Source organism: Dromaius novaehollandiae, chromosome 4 (assembly GCF_036370855.1).
Source record: "Dromaius novaehollandiae isolate bDroNov1 chromosome 4, bDroNov1.hap1, whole genome shotgun sequence".
Lineage (NCBI taxonomy): Eukaryota > Metazoa > Chordata > Aves > Casuariiformes > Dromaiidae > Dromaius > Dromaius novaehollandiae.
The window spans coordinates 78,957,596-78,976,291 of NC_088101.1; the positions used below are offsets into that span (position 1 = coordinate 78,957,596).

The 18,696-nt window shown below is 40.5% G+C and overlaps 2 protein-coding genes across 4 annotated transcripts in view; one reads left to right on the forward strand and one right to left on the reverse strand.

Moving 5' to 3' along the window:
* Positions 1-1,406, reverse strand: part of LOC112990793 (NELL2-interacting cell ontogeny regulator 1-like) — a 36,085-nt gene extending 34,679 nt beyond the window's left edge. Inside the window, exon 1 of one of the 2 annotated variants that reach the window (XM_064511532.1) lies at positions 1,391-1,406. The gene's annotated coding sequence lies outside the window, so the exon portion shown is untranslated. Of the gene's footprint in view, positions 1-1,057; positions 1,180-1,390 lie in introns of those variants that run through there. The other variant, XM_064511531.1, reaches the window with a different exon arrangement.
* Positions 1,183-18,696, forward strand: part of NELFA (negative elongation factor complex member A) — a 29,506-nt gene continuing 11,992 nt past the window's right edge. The window contains exons 1-8 of one of the 2 annotated variants that reach the window (XM_064511528.1): positions 1,183-1,281; positions 2,111-2,375; positions 9,949-10,120; positions 11,235-11,396; positions 12,354-12,443; positions 15,382-15,512; positions 15,701-15,770; positions 16,656-16,744. In XM_064511528.1, the coding sequence (XP_064367598.1) occupies positions 2,124-2,375; positions 9,949-10,120; positions 11,235-11,396; positions 12,354-12,443; positions 15,382-15,512; positions 15,701-15,770; positions 16,656-16,744 (966 nt within the window). In that variant the 5' untranslated portion in view covers positions 1,183-1,281; positions 2,111-2,123. Of the gene's footprint in view, positions 1,282-1,697; positions 1,874-2,110; positions 2,376-9,948; positions 10,121-11,234; positions 11,397-12,353; positions 12,444-15,381; positions 15,513-15,700; positions 15,771-16,655; positions 16,745-18,696 lie in introns of those variants that run through there. The other variant, XM_026112737.2, reaches the window with a different exon arrangement.

The window sequence follows — 18,696 nt, forward strand, 5'->3', positions numbered from 1 at the left end:
GAGCCAAATTTACTACATAAAACCTTATATTCCAGGTACAGAGAAGAGACTCTCTTTGGGCGTCACACTTCAGCTAAGAAAATAAAAATAATTACACCAGAGCAGACTAAACAGCCATGCAACCCACTGCTTTAACCCTTTATAGTAGCCAGAAATAGATGTCCCAAGAGAGTTTAAGAACAAAGAAAGTAAGTGCTAATACTCCCTTATCTTCCATCGGCGTGCAGCTTTGGCATCACCTGAGCAAGATGGGACCTAATCCCACACAAGCCTACCAGAACAAAGACACCTTTTCAGAAAATGTTCAGCCCATGTGAGCTGGCAGAGAGAGGCTGTACAATGCCACTCTTTGCATTGTGCAGCTGTGGAGTATTTATCAGCCCTGATGCTTAAAAAACACTCATACCATCTCATGTTTCCATGTTTAATCCCATGTGGTAGCTACTGCTTGAACACAATCAGCTGCAAAAAGCACAGGGTATCCTGTGATTCACTTTCTCCAACCCACCTCCACCTTAGATAATCTACGATCCAAAATCCTGCCAAGAAACAAATAGTTCCAATGAACTCAGTGAGATTTCGCACTACAGTTAAGCATGTGCTTAGCTTAAGTCATAGCAAGGTTGGTGCCTGCTTTAAACAACATGGTATAATTAGTAAAAGCAAAGTTCAGGTGTTGGGAACAAGAATATAGTAACTACTCCTCAACACAGTGTTGAGTCAATGTAAAGCTCCTCAGCACCAACTACTCAGCTCTTACAGAGAAGCCAGGTTGTAAGTAACCTCCTGTGTAGGAAGAAAGCTGTAAAAAAACATTCTCCTTCAAAAGCTTAAAACAGAGGAAAAGAACAAGTGAATTTGCTTTGTACTCCTACCACAACCCCTGTGCTTTCATTTCAATTAGAAAAGACACTAAAATGAACCCTTTGTGCCATACTTGAACAACTCTCCTGGGATTTAAGTAATTGATTAATTTTTCATATTTAAATAACCATGAGCTGAATCACAGGGGAATGCAAGTGTACACATAATAACCCCCAAATTTCAGAGTACCTACCACTAGCATTACAGATGCACGGATAACTTCCTAAATCTCAGAAACACCCAGCACAAGAGTCTCAACAAAAAAGGCAGTTAACTCTCTTTTTGTCAAATCATAGCATTACACAGAGATTTCATCATCCGCCACAGTGCTGGCAAGCCCTGCGGGTGGTCTGGACGGGAGGAAGGCCGCAGGCACGCAGAGGAGAGGAGAAGAGGAGAGACCCAGGACACACGGAGGTGGGTGAGCCTTAAGTTTGCTGTTAGTGCTAATAAGCCACCCAGTCTGCTGGCAGGAAAAATGGAAAAGGGTGGGGAAAAGGGACAGGTTTTTTCAATGTTGGCTGACCAAAGACACAGCGAGGAGAGGCCAGAGGGGCACTGAGGGTGTCTCCGAGGAGCCAGGGCTGCGGGCCCGGGCGGAGGGCGGGTATGGAGGCCGAGGGAAGGGGACGTGGTGCCACCTGCGGCCCTGCCAACCGCTAGGTCGCGAGGGCCGAGCGGCGGCCCAGCCCCGGGGAGGCAGGGCGGGCTGCGAGCGGGGCCCTCGGCGCCTCTCCCGCCCTCAGCAACGGCCGCGCAGCGCGCTGTGGCGGCTCGGCAGGCGGGAAAGCGCAGGCGGCGGGGGGGGGGGGGGGGGGGGGGAGGCTGACGCCCGCCGAGGAGAGGGGCGGGGCCTGGCCGCTGCCTCCCAGCTGTTCCGCCTGGCTTCGGGGCGCGCTGGCTGCCCCGGTCCTGCTTCTCGGTCCTGCGCGGCCGAGGCGAGTCTGGGAGAAGTTAGGGCAGAGCGTGAGGAGCAACAAGCCAGGGCCGACGGAAAACCTTCCGCATGGTGAGGCTACGCCATCTTGCGATACGGCAGAAAAAAAACATGGCGGGCGCCATTTTGCATCTGAGCGAGACATGAGAGGAGCCTCAATGTTTTGCTCTACTTGGGCGCCGCCATTTTAGATTACGGAAGAATCTCCGCCTTCCCTAGAGCGAGGTTCCCTCGCAGGGCGCCGCCATTTTGGGTTACGAACAAGACGGCGACCCGCAGGGGTCCTCACCCCCTCCTTCCTCCCTTTAGGTGTCTTCATAAAATGCCCGTGGAGAATCCCCTCTTTTTTCGCCCCGCTCCCAAGATGGCGTCGATGCGGGAAAGCGACACTGGCCTGTGGCTGCACAACAAACTGGGCTCCACAGACGAGCTGTGGGCGCCGCCGAGCATTGCCTCGCTGCTCACGGCTTCGGTGATCGACAACATCCGCCTCTGTTTCCACGGCCTCTCTTCGGCCGTCAAGCTCAAGCTGCTCCTGGGGATGCTGCACCTGCCCCGCCGGGCAGTGGATGAGGTGAGGGCGGGGGGCAGGGCGTTGCGCGGGAAGCTTAACCGAAACGGAGCGTGTGCGTGTGTGTGTGTGTGGCGGGGGGGGGGGGGGGGTCGGAGGTGGCGTGAGGGGAGAAGGGGGGCACCACCCCTCCCCTTTTTTAAATGGAGCCTGCGGGGCCCCCTGCCCTCCCTCCCCTCCCCCGCGGCGGCCGTTAGCGCGGGCTCGCCGGGCCGCGCCGGCCGTGAGGGGGAGGCGAGCCGCGGCCGCTTCCTGGAGGCGGGAGGGAAATAACGAGCGTCTTCCCCACGGACATCCCCGCTCCGCCCTGGCAGTTTGGTTGTGTGCGTGGCTTTTGTTTTGTTTCTTTTGTTTGTTTGCCCCCCCCCGTAGTGTAGCCTGTTGAGGCCCCGCTTGGAGGTTTGGGCCCTCGACGTGAGGAAAAATGCTCGGATTCCCCCTGATGCGGGAGCGGAGTGGCAGCGTTGCTGCTGCTTCTCTTCCTGCTCCTGAGGGAATCCGGTTGACGCTAGACTTTTTGAAAGCAGGGCTTGGGTTTCAGCCTGAAACCCTTCTTACATATCCAGGCAGACTTGTAGCTGTAGGGCTATGTTTTGCTAGAGTTTGGGGACACTTTTGGTGCATGGGGGGGGGGGGGGGGGAGGGCTTCTCTGAGCCAGCGCTTGCCCTAAGTTTAGGCCACAGAGGTAAGATTGGCTGCGAACAATAACGTGGACAAGATCCCTTTTACTCTCCTTAATGCTGGCAGCTGTGTAGATGTCCTGAGTTGAATATATTGGATTTAGGAAGGACAGCAGCAAGTGCTGAAACTTTGAAAATGGAAGGTCTGGGGTTTGCACTGGACAGTGTTTTCCCCACCTTCTTGTAGCCAGGATTTGCTGGAGAAAGTTGTCATGGTTTCTTGCCTCCTCTTATTTTTCTGGGAGGTACTAGTTCTTTCCTTTACTGTCCTTTCCCCAGCTAATAATCTGGCTGGCTGGATTCTGACCCAACTTTGTAGGGAGTCAGCACAGATCCAGCAGATTTTATTCGCTTGGCTCTGGGCTGTGCATCATCTGCAGCTGGCTTGTTCTTACCAGCAGGCAGCTACTGATGTTTGGGGTAATAACTGGAGAAAGATTGGGAACCATTGAGTTTCTCCAGCTAAGTTGGAGGAACTCCTGTCCACCTTCCAGCATGTATGGTGCTGGTTTCTGATAGCAATTTTGGAGATTGTGAGTAGTTTGAGCTTCAGCTTTTTGTGTGCAGTATCCTCAGTTGTGCTTGTAGCAGTCCGTTTCATGGATAGGCTGTGCTTACACTTAATGGAAGTCTATACTAGACAGGGTGTGGGGAGACTGTGCATAATTTGGATTATTGTACACTACTTCTGCACACTAAGCTTCTCATCAGTAGTTTAGTGTATGACAGGGTCTGGCTTGCCAGATTATCTGTATGATTGTTACTCTGTTGCACAGGACTGCAGTTGCTTTTAAAAAGACACTTTTTGGTCAGCATATGTTTCCTCTGTTTTGTATTTGTACCTTGTGCCTGTCCAGTGCACAAGCATTCTTATTTGTGACAAATGCAATTTTGTTTTGTACAAACAAAATAACCAAGGCCGGGAAAGGGGGGTGAGGAACTACCCCTAAGTTCCCACGAACTCCAAGTATGCAAAATTCTTCTCAAGTAGTGTGAAAATCTAAATAGCTTGGAAGAAGAATCTGGCAATATTTGGTGAAAGCTAACAAACTAGTGGTGTTTTTAGGCCTAAGAGGAGGGAATTTTGAGAAGCCTAGGGACCTTCATGAGTTACGCTCAAATGCCAGCTCTGTGGTGAGGGAGCAGCAATTCAAGTGAACTCAAATAATTGATTGAAATGCTGCACAAGTGTTCACTGGACTTATAATACACTTAACTTTTTTAAGACTCATTCAAATTAAGTAAGATGGCAACAGGCCACTTCACTTGATTTGCGCTTTTGTTAGTGGTGGAGATGAAGTGTACGATGAAGAAGAGCAAGCTGGTTGCTGTGCCTCTTAATATGGAGGTTAAAGTGATCAGCTGTGTTCCAAATATAAAAACTTTTACTACTACTGCCGTAACAAAAATAGAATGTTGTGGGATTTTTCAGTTCTTCGGTAGAGTTTTTGAAGTCAGTCATAAATTCAGTCTTTTACCCAGAGCATGCTTGGTCTAGAGCTAGGGTTTTACTCTCTTTTCAGTGCTTTGCAAAGTACCTGTAATTTATTTTAATTACTTCAGGGACATCTCTTTTATCCTTCCTCTCAATAAAGAAGTTGTTATTAAATTAAAGAAAAAGATGAGATAGAAACCCTTAACTTTGCTAATAGGTCTGATTTATTTTATTATAGACTGATTTCATTATAGACTTCCTCCTATAAATGATAAAAAATGCCAGTGTAACAAAACTGCTAACTAAAGGGAATGTTGTCTTATCAGATATTCTTCATCTTGTAGTGAATTTGCTAAAATAAAGTTGTGTTTATGAAGGTTTGTTACATAACTTGTTCTCATGGTTTGGGGTGCTGTAGCTGGTATTGGATATTTGACGCATTTATTAACCATAAAGCTGAAAACTGTTTTGTACTGGTGTTCAGTTCTGTAAATACACACACCATATGTATGTGTGTGTGTTCTTCACCTCCTCCCCCTCTCCATGCACTGTGTTCTGTATTTCTATACAGTGTTCTCTGCACTGTGTATTATACAGTGCTGGACATAGTCTTTTTGCTAGCGGAAGTACACCAATATAGAGTACTGTGGCTATCCAGAAATGAAATCTTTCAGTTAGAAATCACTTTGACTCTGTTATTGATCTCTGAAAACTATTTAACTTCACTGTGAAAGTACTTATGTTGGGAAAGTCATATGTATATTTTTCCTGACTTGTCATGTGCCAGCTGTATCAATTGTGTGTGAGAAGCACGGAGCTGGCATTTGAAAACTTAATAGTATTAGAACCTGTACTGCACCAGCTTTGTGAAGCTTATGAATCTTGATGATAGATGCAGGCTGTGTTACTGGTTTGCCATGTAACATGTTAAATGATATGCCCCTGTCTAAGTAACAGGTTGTACTTGATTGTTTTCTCTTCAAAAATCCTTTTCTTTTTTTTCCCCCACTTCTCTTAATAATAGCATTTAAACTAAGGGTTAGAAAAGCATGAAAACCTTTTTGGGGGCAGACATCTAAATAAGAAGTTATGTGGAGTTCAGAAGAAGTATGGTGGTATTTGCTTTAGAAGGGATTTAATTGGCTGCTGGTCCTACCTAAATCTCTGAGAAGGGTTCAGTCTAGACAAGTGAATCTTCAATCAGTTCTCTTGAAAGCTCAGTCCCCTAAGTGTTATGTTTTTTCTAAAATGTAATATCCTGGTATTTTCATACTACTTTTTTTTTTCATTTGACACTGCAAATATTGTGTAGATACTAGTGACTTAATCCTCATAATACCCATGTGGGATAGGTAATGAGCCTGCTTTTTTTTTTTAATCATGCTATGAATCTCATTACTGCTTGTTCATTCCCTCTAATAGGAATAATTGGCTCTCATTTTCTTTTTAACACTTAAGTGTATTTTGCAGACAGTTGTGCAAAATATCCTTTCCTGCTGCAGTTCTCTAGGTAGAATTTGCTAACTTCTGAATCACCCTGCTCCCTCCCCCAACCTTTTATCTGCTAAATCTTTTCTAGATAATCATGCTTATTTGAAATGATGCCTAAAGCTCACTGTAGTGCTGAGTAGAGTTTCAGGGGTAATTTGGCAGAACAGTTACTTCTATTTACTTTGTGTATTATACACTTGTTAACCTGATTCACAAAGGCAAGCGCAGTATTTTTGTGCCAGCATTTCATTTATTTGTTTAGGGTTAGACTATGATGTTATAATCAAATCTGGAATGAGGACAGTGTGCTTCTGTGCTCTGAAATATTTTGAGAGAAAGATGCTGCCTATCCCTGGAGTGATTTGCCTTCTTATTATTGCAGCTATGCTGAAGAGAGCAAAAGTGAAGACTGTTTCTTCATGCTTGCTTATGTGAATAGGGAGCTCTCTATTCATACAAGTGCGAATTATGGAATATTAGTGCAAAGAAATAAGAGTGTGTACGATACTCCCTTTTCTCCTGGTTCAGAACAGGCTGCCATGTCTCTTTCTGGCCACCACTTAATATTTTTTGTTTTTCTGTGGTGTAATACAGTGTGTTTAATATTACTCTTGGCCACTTGTATTTTAATCATGAAAAACTGCAGAAAGCATACACAACAGTGTATTTGATCCATCCTAATTCTGTATCACATAAATAATAATAATACTGCCTGCTTTCCCATGTGCTTAATGTAATGCAAATGCTCTATAGTAATATAGATTCCTATTAAATATCACATTCTTAGTGGACCCTGAAAGATTAAAACATGATTAGGTTTATTAGCCAACTGTGAATGCATTAGTATATAGGTTTAGTCATTTATGTTAATTTAGGCATAATAGAAGGCAAATGAATGGGAATTCTTTGCAAGAAGTCTCACTGGAGCTATCATTTTGTGTATTTCTAGTGATGTTTCCTTTTTCATGCCTTCCCATGGTGCTGTGCCTATATTTTTCCTGCACAACCATTGTCAATCTGCCTTTGTCTCTGTTCCTAGACTTCTTCCATCCTGCCTGATCCTTTCTGGTTAAGTGTCTCTTAGTTGTGCCCTGTGCCTTATTGTGCCAGCAGGCTGAGAAAAATGCTTTAATATCCTTGAGTCTTAGATGAGAGAACTGCCAGAACATGTTGCATCAGATCTTGAGATTCATGCTCAACAAGACTCTGGTTGGAGCTGATGGGACTCCAACTTACTGATCCAGTGTTGCAGTCTTACACAATTAAGAGCTTGGGATTATGGCTCTGAAAAGTAATAGTAAAATTGTACGTAGGATTTTGTTTTATGTTGAGTTGCACTTCATGCATGCTCAAACCACAAATGAAAATAAATCTGGCAGCTGGAAAAAAAATTATAAATTCAACAGGGAACTGGGAGCGTATGTATAAATTGCCTTAAGAAGGCTAAACCTGAGTAAAAACTCAAATCCAGGCTTGTTCAATGCAAACCTATATTCAGGCATGGTCTTTGGTTAGCTCCCAGTGCATAGCTTTGCTTGACTGTATATAACAGTGACTGTTCCTTCGCCATCTTTCACGAGGACTTGTGATAATATTACTTGTTCAGCACTGGACAAAAAGTTGTTCCTTCCCTGAAGGAACCAAAACCCTGTGAAGCAGTGGGTTGTGGGGATAAGTAAGTTGCCTGAGCTTTGACTGCCCTCCAAGCAGTGTCAATATAATTTGCCCAGGCAAGAACTCTGTAGGAATATACATGATATAGGCATGTTGCGAACTTCTGGTGCAAATGCGAGTTTTGTGGAGCAGATATGGGTAAATGGGGAGAATACCGGAGATATTTTTCTTTCAATTGTTGTTTTTCTGAGTTTGTTTTGATGGGGAAAAAAGGAGGGAAAAAAAAAAAAAGAAAAGTATTCTATTCATTTGTCTGGACTGGTAGTGTCCAGATAAAAGCTGGTGTAAGTTTTGTCAGCTTTTATTAGATGTTGTTTTAAATTTTTAGGTATTTTGTATAAATCTATTCTGTAATTCCTGTAGAATAGATAGGAGAACGTGGAACTCTGGATAGTATTCACGCAACCCTCGTGCACTGTAGTAGAAGCAACTTGTGATGGGTAGTTTAGGCGTAGATTTGTCCGTGTCTCTGTTCTCTGGAATCTGGGTTCTCTTACACTTTCCGAGAAAGAAATGAGTGATAGAGGGCAACAAAGATCAGAAACTCTTAGAAATTGATTCTCTGTGTTGCGCGTTGGTTGAATTTGATGACAAGTCAAAACTGTGTGGTCGTGGTTATGTAGTCACTTTAATCCAAAATAAATCAATAATGCCACTGAAAATGTCAGTTGACTCTTGTGTTTCTTCGTTCTGCCTCCCCTCCTGTCCTTATCTAGCGCTTGTGTCACTGCAGTGACCGCAGCAAGGGTCTGATTAGGCTGAAAGCTATAGGGAGATGCTAGTTTTCAATCAAATGAACGGATCTGGTTCATTTTGTGAGTGTATGAACATGAGCACTAAAAGAAGCAATGCTAAATGACAGGCTGTTCCTCTAACACAATTTTATACCTGACTAAAGTGACAGGGCAATAACATCTGCGTGTGGGTGAACGGAATTGAGAAATGTCAATGTTTATCTGACTTAGAATAGTGAGGTCTAAAAGTGCTCGAGAAAGAGATGGCAGAAGTTTAACTTTTATCTCTTAGAAGAATTGCATGAGTAGAGTAAGCTTATTAAATTATGTTCATATAAGAAAAACCCAGTTCTAAATAAAGAGAAATATAGCATAAGATCAATCTTTTGTTTTTCTGACTGTGTTTGGAAACCTATAGACATTGTGCCACGATATGTAAGCACAACGGGATGCAAGAAGGCAGAATTCAAGTATTTTTCTTATACTTGCTTAAGGTCTTTAGTGCTAATACTGAATAGATGGAATATGTCTAAATACTTGCCACGAAATTTTATTCTGTTATGTTTTGTGGCTTGATAGGCACGTTACATCTTGAACATCTTAGTTTTATAAGACTAATAGTTTTAATGCTTACATAAGAGCTTTCTTAAAAACTGAACGCTTTCTTTTTATTTCAGGGTTTGGCTACATATGAATGAAATAAAATAACTAAGAAATCATAACTCACTGTGTAAAATCAGGTGACTGTAGCTGTGATTTCATTTCTAATGCCAACAGCAGGCAGGCATCTTGATAAGTAATTCAGAAAATTACTGTGACAAATGTCATTTTGCTAATCTTATATGTTATCTACCTCTTTTTAAGATAGATGCTTAACTTAAATGATTTTTTCTCACTATAGAAACTTTGAACAGATGGAAAAATCTTGTTACTCGTGGCACATTAGAAGGCTGGGTGTACTTCTGTAATGAGTAGATTTTTCCAAACGATATAGTTTGATTCAACATGAAACAATTTATTTCAGTCTAAATTTAATTAAAATTTTGAGAACTTATTTTATGTTCACATGATGTAAATATGGTCTGTCTGCTGTTTTATTCCGTAGCCCAGTAAGGGACATGTCTTCATTCAGATTCCCTTTCTAAATAACTTTTATTTTGTTTGGATATCCTGATCACTTAATATAAAGTTGGGATACACTGGGAGTGTAAGCAAGGTGTAGAACATAAGGAGACACTCCTGCAAGAACCTGGCTGTTAAAAAAAAAAAAAAAAAAAAAAAAAAAAAATCAATGCTAAAAGAAAACTGAGTTGCCAAGAACTGTAAACAAACCTGGTTTAGGTTGACCTAAAGCAGTATAAAAAAAATTATCTTGGTTCATTCTTTGCTTAGTTCTAGAGTTAATGTATAACTATGTGGAAGCAGTCTCCTTCTTCCCTTCCCTGGTAGTAAAATATTGTGCATGTTTGTGCTTTTTTTTTTTTTTAATTTTTAAGTTTCCAACTACAGCCTGTTTAAGACTGTTTCCAATTGGCTGATTTTCTTTTTCTTTTTTTGTTAGATGAAAGGGGCACTGACTGAAATTATCCAGCTCGCTACCTTGGATTCAGACCCCTGGGTCTTAATGGTAGCTGATATTTTAAAATCCTTTCCAGATACTGGCTCCCTTAACCTTGATCTTGAAGAACAGAATCCCAATGTTCAAGATATTTTAGGAGAGCTTAGAGAAAAAGGTAAGCCTTTTCTGTTGTTGGAAATTACAGAAATATGATACTTTTCTTATAGCTTGTTTTTTCACAGCCAGTCTTACCATTGTAACAGCATTGGTATTAGAACAAGCAGTAAGGCCATGTCTCGCTATCTGTAAACTGAGTATTTGGGACTGTAAACTGAGATATTTGATGAATGGTAACCTCTTAAATTATTTTTTCATGAATCATCAGAACTTTTATGTCAGGTATTATCCTAAATGTTTATGAAAAGCAACACACAAGTTAGTGTGGCTTTAATAGCGTTGTAGAACATCAACAGGTAATAACTGAGTTACTACAACTTAATAATTTTTCTTCATGTACTGCTGTGTCTTGAGTGTTGTGGTACTAGAGAAGACAGCAAGGGTCTGTTTCCGCAGTGCCTTGCCTGGACAGCCTCGTCCGTGTGGAGGTACTACCCACTGTGCTGTGCAGATGGGTGCCTCTGTTTGCTGCAAGTCTTCCTCTGGCCAACAAGTGGTAGGAGGTGGCGGGGAAAAATGGACATGAGGAGAGCTCTGTTGCTGATGTCCAGCCTACTGTGGAGTGCCTAGGAGTTAAAAATACTGGCTCAGGTGTTTGCACAGTTGCTGCTTCAAATAATGTAGTAAATAGTGATGCAAAAACGGCTCCTACTACAATGGAATTGATTTAGCAAATTGCCTAGAAAAAACCTTTAGGTATTAATGGACAGAAACAATCTTGGAGTTAGTTTGCAGTAGACCAATAATAGAATAGCCTAGAGGTGAAGCATATTGTTCTCTTACTTTGGACTTCCGTTTGGTAGTCTCCTTTTTATGTGCAAGTTTTATGGAATCTGAGAATTCCATCTTTTTTATCTTTTTCTCCTCTTTGAAAATAATAACATGTATTAGATTCCTGTAATTCTGGAACTTGGTGTTTAAGGAGAAAAAAACCCTTTGATTTCTTCTCTATTTTAGTTAATCCTAATAATTAAAATTAAATTACTCTCTTGGTATTTAAACAGAGACTCTAAAACTTTAAAACAGCTATACAGTCTAGTTTTAATATGTTTTATAATCATCTGTCAAAGAGCTGCTTATACCCATGTGTACTGTGTTAACTCTTTATGCAGTAAGCGAATGTGAAACATCAGCTATGTTGCCGTTGGAATGCCAGTACTTAAACAAAAATGCCTTGACAACACTAGCTGGGCCACTTACTCCCCCAGTGAAACACTTCCAGCTGAAAAGGAAACCTAAAAGTGCTACTCTCCGAGCTGAACTTTTGCAGAAGTGTAAGTAGTATTATACCTAGTTGATAAGATTGAGTAACAGATTAAATTATAAAAGGAAAACTTATATTCAGTTGTTTTCTCCAGAATACAGGAATATACATTATAATTTTCTGTTATAAGGGCTTTGCTGACTGATTTCCCTCTCCCTCTCCCCTTTGATACATAGTCGTGTGGAGGAGCAGGTGAGAGTCATTCTGGCCATGATTACATTAAAACGCTAATCTCGATTTAAATCCAGGTTTCAGATGTCCAGATTTCAAGGCATACAAAAAGCTATATGTTTTTAAAGCACAGATAGTTTCTCTTGTGTCACAGTCAGTGTTTAACAGCTGGTTGTGAAGACTTGTGAGGGAAAGCTTTGGTTGAAGCTCTTGCAACAAAACTGAAAGGAGAACCTAGTTTTATTTTATCATGTTTTTGTAAGAGGGAACAAGAGCTGCTAATTCATACTTTCTTTTGCTCAGTATGGCTATAGAGGGTGAAAGCCAAGAGGGCTTTCACTGACAAAGGCAAAATATGATACACATATATAAATTGGTGGTGGCTGCATTAACTGAGTGATCTTAAAATACTTTGTGCCTCTGTACTGTTCTGTTGCAGCACCTTCTTCTTTCTTGCTTGTGACATGAGTAGGTGATACAAGGCCTGTAGCTTTTTATATTTTATGAAGTTTTCTTTAATTGTTCCTTTTTTTTCTTGGATAATTTGTCTACTTTGATAACTTTTTTTTTTTTTAAATTCAGGCTATTCTGTCAGTGACATAGTCATGTTGATTTTGCATTTTCCGCAAATACTGCATTTGCCAAACCTAAATGATCTATTTTTAGATTAAAATTTATTTATTTTGTGGCTATTCCCATCTTTTTCTGTTTTAGTTAATTTTTTTTTAACATAGAAGCAATATGTTGTATTTTTCCAATGCATGTTTTGTAATAACTAAAGCTCTTTTCTTTTTAGCAACAGAAACTGCACAGCAGCTCAAGAAGACTGCAGGAGTGCCTTTTCATGCCAAAGGGAGGGGACTGGTCAAAAAAATAGATACAACAAGTATGACTCATTTGTATTACTTCCCTGAAAGTAAATCTGATAAAATAGCATAGTTGAAGAGTAAAATTGCAAAGTCTGATTTTATAAAACTTAATTCTGATCGAAGGAAAGGATTTCTCTCCTCTGCCTCCCTCACTCCCTGCTGCTATTTAAATGTTTCTGACATGTCTTGTCTAAAAGAACAAGAGGTTTTTCTTAGTTGGTCCGTCAGGCTAAAACGTGCAGCTAGATCATGCCTGTAGACATGGGTAAGAGGTTAACTTTCATCACTCCAGGAATAACTCCTGACTAAGACATCTTTCTCCAAAAGGGAACAGAGCGAGTGGATCACAGTAATCTGCTGTGGTCTTTTAAATACTGCGAAGTAGACTGAAAGTATCGCACATCTGTAGAATTTTCACGTAGAAAAAGCGTGTGGGGAGCAGAATACTATAAGAAGTATAGTACATGGAATAACTTGTGCTTTCCTTAGAGGAGGCTCATTTAGAAATAACAGATAAGAAAAGTACAGATGAGTAAATCTCTATCAAACGGTTTCAAACAAGTTAAGAGCCAGCCAAGCATTGTGATAGTCTTAATTGCTTTCTAAAGCTTAAGTAACAAAGTATTTTAGTGGGACAGTATGACCATTGCTGTTAAGGCTTATTAGTGGTTTCTATTAATGGACATGACAAAGATGTATAAATGTTAATACAGAGTTGAAAAATTAGTTTCAGCTATTTACAGAAGTTCCTGAACTCTTTGAATTTTTCAAGTAAGTTTGTGACTGGGAACAGGAGAAGGGTTCAGAATTAGTAACATACTTTAAATCACTGCACAGCTGAATTTTTTTTCTGACCACCAAAATGATGCTGAGGTATAAAATTTGATGGGATTATTTACTATGATGGCTAGAGGCTATGAAATATTTTGTGTAGATGCTATTTAACATGCGTTGTTTTGAGCTTTGAAGTTTTTAGCCACATGTTCACACGTGAAATGCAAAAGGTGCAGTTGTAATTTGAATTTAAAAATGTCCCAGTGCAGAAAGTGACTTGGTCCTTGGACTTGACCTTTAAAGCCAGAGGGTCTCTAGAAATATTACTTATATGGGACCCGTAGGGGTTTACGCTGCTGTAAATATCTCAAGTTTAGACTCATTGATCAGAGAGGATTGTCCAGTGCTGAAAATGTTTTCAGTATGATATTTAGAGGGATGGAGAGTATCTAACCTTGTTTTCTAGATTTGAAGGTATACAAGAATCTTGTTTGACCTTAAATGTAGATCTTCAAATTGCAGGGTAAAGATAAGATTGTCGGGAGGCTCAAAGGCCTGATAGTTAAATAGAGTTGTCTTCCTAATTTTTTTAGCAGCTGATGAAAGAATGCTGTTTTCAGTGTTTACATTAGGTGGGAGATAGAGGGTAACAGTCTAAAATCAGGAGGAAAACTGCTTCTTATGGATGTAGCAGCTTTCACTGAGTAGTGAGGCTGCCATTTTTCTGTTTGCAATATAGAAACAAGTTGGATCCTCCTTGTGCAAACAACGGCTCCAATGTTTCAGACCCCTGTGTGAGGCAGTAATTTACCCTGCCAGTGGGTCACAAGAGCCCTCATTCCCTCAACCACAAGATAGCAGTGCTGGCCAAATACGATCTTTTTCTTCATCCGAGGTAGCAGCCCATCCACCAAAAAATTTAGATGTTGATCTCCATTTCTCCCAAATTCAAGACATTTCTTTTTTTTTTTTTTATTTAAAAGGCTGGGAGTGGGGGATTTGGATGCCTTGGAGGTAAAGATGTACGCCTTTATGTTCAGAGGCTCAAAGTGTAGTCATTTTTGTGGGGGAACCAGAAATTGAGATGTTAATGAGACCTATGCTATTTTTAATAAGGGTGGTGATTCAATATACTTTGGAACAAGCTGGGGTGGCTACCCTGCAGCTTATGAACTGTCTAGGTGTGGCTCCCATGACTGACTGGTAGCTAAAATATCTCGGTGTGGAAGCTATGCAGCGTTCTGAGTTCCTGAACCTCAGCTGATGAGAAAGTTTCCACTGTGGGTGCTCTGGAGGCTGGCAGTTCATCAGCCTCCCCATACTGTGATAGAGTGGTGGCACCACTGGTGAGGGGATCAGTGTCACCTTCTGCTATGAATTGCTGCCAGAGCCCTCCTGCATCTTTAGCTCCAGTGTGCACTGCCACCTGGCTGTAGGCAGATTTTGGTTTGTGGTTCATAACGGTAGGGAGGTTGGTCATCCTGCAAAAACTTACCTTGTACCAGAACAATTTGTCCTCCACCAGTGCGTTGTGAATCTTAGTTCTTCCACGCTATCCTTGACATGTCACCCACAAACAGATCTGATTCTGACCCCTTTCAGTCCCCCTGCTGCCTGTGGTATGTTGAGGCTATTCAGTAAGCACAAATCACATGCTCATTCAAAGGAAGGAAGCTAGCAGGAATGTTTGTGTTACTCAGTTATAGAAACTTTAACCAGCTGTACCCAACATCTTTGATTAAGTACAGTTTTTACTGGGTAACTAGATCTCAGAAGTTTGAAGAGTAACCTTGGTAGTAATCAAATTCAAAATCATAAAAAGGTAAGGAAAGCCTCAGGGTATGTTGGAAAAGTATGTTTTGATAGTGGTGCATCTCTCTTGATTACTTAGTTTAAAATGTATGTGAAAATATTCAAGGCATACAGCTGTATAATAAAAATTACTTATCCTTTGTGGTTGCAAGCATTAGCTAGAAAGTTTCTTTAGTCCTTGTTTGAAGGGTAAAAACCCAGTCTGACCTTTGAAGAACGTTTATTATATTCTTGAAGTTCCACATAAGAAACTTAGGAAGTTGAAGGGGAGAAGAAAGACAGAAAAGAGCCCAAGAGACCTCCTTAATGTTTTTCTTTGTAAATAAGTAAACATGTATTATAGTTGTTGCTCTTTTTATCTTCCTTAAGCACCACTCAAAGGAATACCAAAACAAGCTCCATTCAGAAGTACTTCAGCACCTAGTGTATTTAGTCCTTCTGGAAACAGAACTCCTATTCCTCCTTCAAGAACACCTCTGCGTAAAGAAAGAGGAGTAAAGGTAGGTGAACTCTTTCTTCGTCTCTTGCATTCTCCCTCAGCTCAGCTCTCCTCCCTGATCTACACTGAATTTGTGCTGCTTTGAATCAGGTGTCAATATATTAAGAAAAAAATTAAGGACAATACTTAGATACCAGCTGCTACCTAAGTTCAGTAATGGTTATTAAGATTTCTGCACTCTCTTTCTAGCTTCTAGATATCTCTGAGTTGGACATGGTAGGTGCTGGCCGTGAAGCTAAAAGAAGAAGAAAGACATTAGGTTGGTATAGAATGGTACTTATAAAGGCTGTTGATGTACCCTGCAAATTGGATCTAGGTTTATAGCATCATTTTATTCTGACTATAAAACTGTCATCTTCAGCTAAAAAGGCACCCAAAAAACAAAATACCACAACTTTAAGAGAGGAGTTCCTCTTTTTTCTTCTTTTTCTTTTCCCCCTTCAGTGTTGCTAATCATACTGCCATTTGCCTTGGGAATAACTTGACTCAGTAGCGTAAGAGGTTTGAACTAGCCATTTGTGCTTTGTATAACAAAGATAAGTGTGAGAATAGCTTCAATACTAAAATTGTTCTGAGATATTTTGGTGTTCTTATTTCTACTGGTTGAGTAGCCAAGTAAATGAATTTAAAGTCATCTTGTAAAAATTATTTATAGCTCTCCCCCAAAATTAAGGCTGAGAGATTTTAACAAGTGAATAATACCTTCTATACTTCTTTAAATTCAAGCAACAGTACAGTGCTCTATTTAAGTGTATCAGGAAGCTGCACTAGGCGGTATATTTATCCCAAAACAACCGTTTTAGCAAAAATTGAATACCATCTCAGAACAAAATCATAATTGCAATTAATTTTTTTGCTTGCCTTTTTTTGGTACTTTCTGATATCACAAAATTAGCCAGTACTGCCTGATACATAGTTATTGTATCTTGATGAGTGTATATTTTTTGTGGTTCATTATATCATTAGGTTGATTACATTAAAAAAAATTGTGTGAAAATCAATGCATCTGCTAACATTTCAAGTTATACTTTCTAAGCATATTAGCAGACTTCGAAATATGTGGGGTTTATATTTTTGTTTAAAGTAAATCTAATTCAGTAATTAGGAAAGCTTCCTTGAGTTGACTTCTGTTTTTATCCAATAGATACAGAAGTTGTGGAAAAGCAAGCCAAAGAAGAAACAGTAGTAGAAAATGCTACTCCAGATTATGCTGCTGGCCTTGTGTCTACACAGGTAAGAAACCATGAGATGAGAAACCATGTTTTACTTGATTCTAAACATTTTAATGATATGTTTTATTCTAAATTGTTGAAACATGCCTCTTAATGTAAAAATTCTAATTATTCCAAAATTCCATTTTACATTTTCACTAAACTAGATAAAAAGTTCAGTGCAGGATGAAGGTAAGGTGTTTTATTGTTTTCTTGCTACTGTTTTTCTAGGAAAACAAGTTTGTGGTGGGGTGTTTCCTTAACTGAGGATTGCTTTCTCTTATCGGAGATACAAGATAGGAATGTGCTCTGAAACTAGACGGTCATTTTCAAGAGTTCCGCTCTGTCTGTGTCTCCTTAGTGACTGAAATTGCTTTCCATGTCATTATTTCTGACATTGTTGCTGTCTTTAGGACTGTCTGTTAGTCCTGGAAACTTTTTCAACCAGAGTGGTTAAAGGCATAAGGGTCATGGTGGCCCCATCTTCTCAGTAATCCTGATTACAAGATAGTACAACTGTTTCTGTCTTGTAACCTTTAGAAAAAGTGTTTGCTTGCTTTATTTGCAATGCGTGGATCTAAGTTTGTATTTAAACAAATTATTCCTTGAGATCTGATAACCTTCTCTCCTTCCCTTTCCCCATCTGCTTCTTTCTTTCCCTTCCCCTTTCCTCTGTCCACCTGTATAGAGGTCTAAAATAGGCAAAGTTAAGTCTTTCTGATTTATGATTATTGTGTTGCACAGAGATAAATACTAGAACCCCTTATGCTTAAGCTTTGTATATATTTTTGTTTGTATCCAAAACTTTCTTAAAGTGCACTTGAACAACAAGAGGTGGTCCAAGGACAGCATGCCTCTTAGGGGTCTGTGTAGGTACCTTTTGGTGCTCCCTGTTGAACCATTTTGTTGTTCTAAGCTCAAAAGTACAGCTGTTAACACTACTTAGTTGTCACTGTGATGGAGGGGCACTAAGGAACGAGAATGCCCTGGGAAGGCAAAGGCATTGTTACTGACTCTAGGTGTCCGTTCCCGAGTCCCGGCTTCACAGACTGAACACTGAGTCTTATCCAAGTACCATCTAGGAGAAATGTACGCTTCATAGAGAAGTGCTCACTGGATGAGGAAGCTATATTTGCAGCTATTCGAATAGTAGATCTCCCTGATGTCCTAAGTACGAAACCTGGATGGTACATAATGACAGCAGCATCTCTGAGGAGGTCCACAGTTTAGATATAGCTGTTGAGCTTGTGCCATTGAACAACTGAGCGAAAATAAAGAGACCTTGCTATGAATCATTGAGCTGATTAGGAGCACATAAGGTTGTAGATAGGGACTTCCTTCTCAGCCGTATCAGGGAAGCACAAGTTAGCCGGTAGGGCAGCTTTAGAGTGGATCCTCAGGGTGAAGCAACTGATGGTGAAGACCAAACTTTCAAGCTGTATGTCTTTGATGGTTTTTGCTTTGGACTCGCTCCCGTCTGGTCCTCTGGGGTGAATGACTGTTAGTAATTGGAGTGCAGTTCTCATTCAGTTTAATCTGATACCTTGTCAGCTTCTCACTGAGGGGAACCGATGCTTACTCCAGAAGGCCATGTCTTCTGAGGTCTCCAAATCTGTCTAATAACTAGTTCAGCAAGTCCCACTACCACTGAAAGGTCCAAAATATCCATAGGTGATAAGTTTGTTTTTCAAAAAGCCTGTAAGGTTCAGAGGTGGCCTCTCCTTCTCTTAGCAGTCTTTTCCAAAAAGTTGTCTTGATATACTGAAAAAGCTATACTGTTAGAGGTAATTCATTCGGTGGTGGTGGTGGTTTATGTTTTCAGATAAGACTTATTGGAAAGACCATGATGCAAGACCATATCTCACTCAGCACTTTTTTTTAAAACAAAAAAAAAAAAAAAAAAGAAGAAGAAAAGAAAAGGAATGTTGGGTCCTGTCCTGACTTCTTTCTGAGTTTGGAAACTGCCTGTTTTTA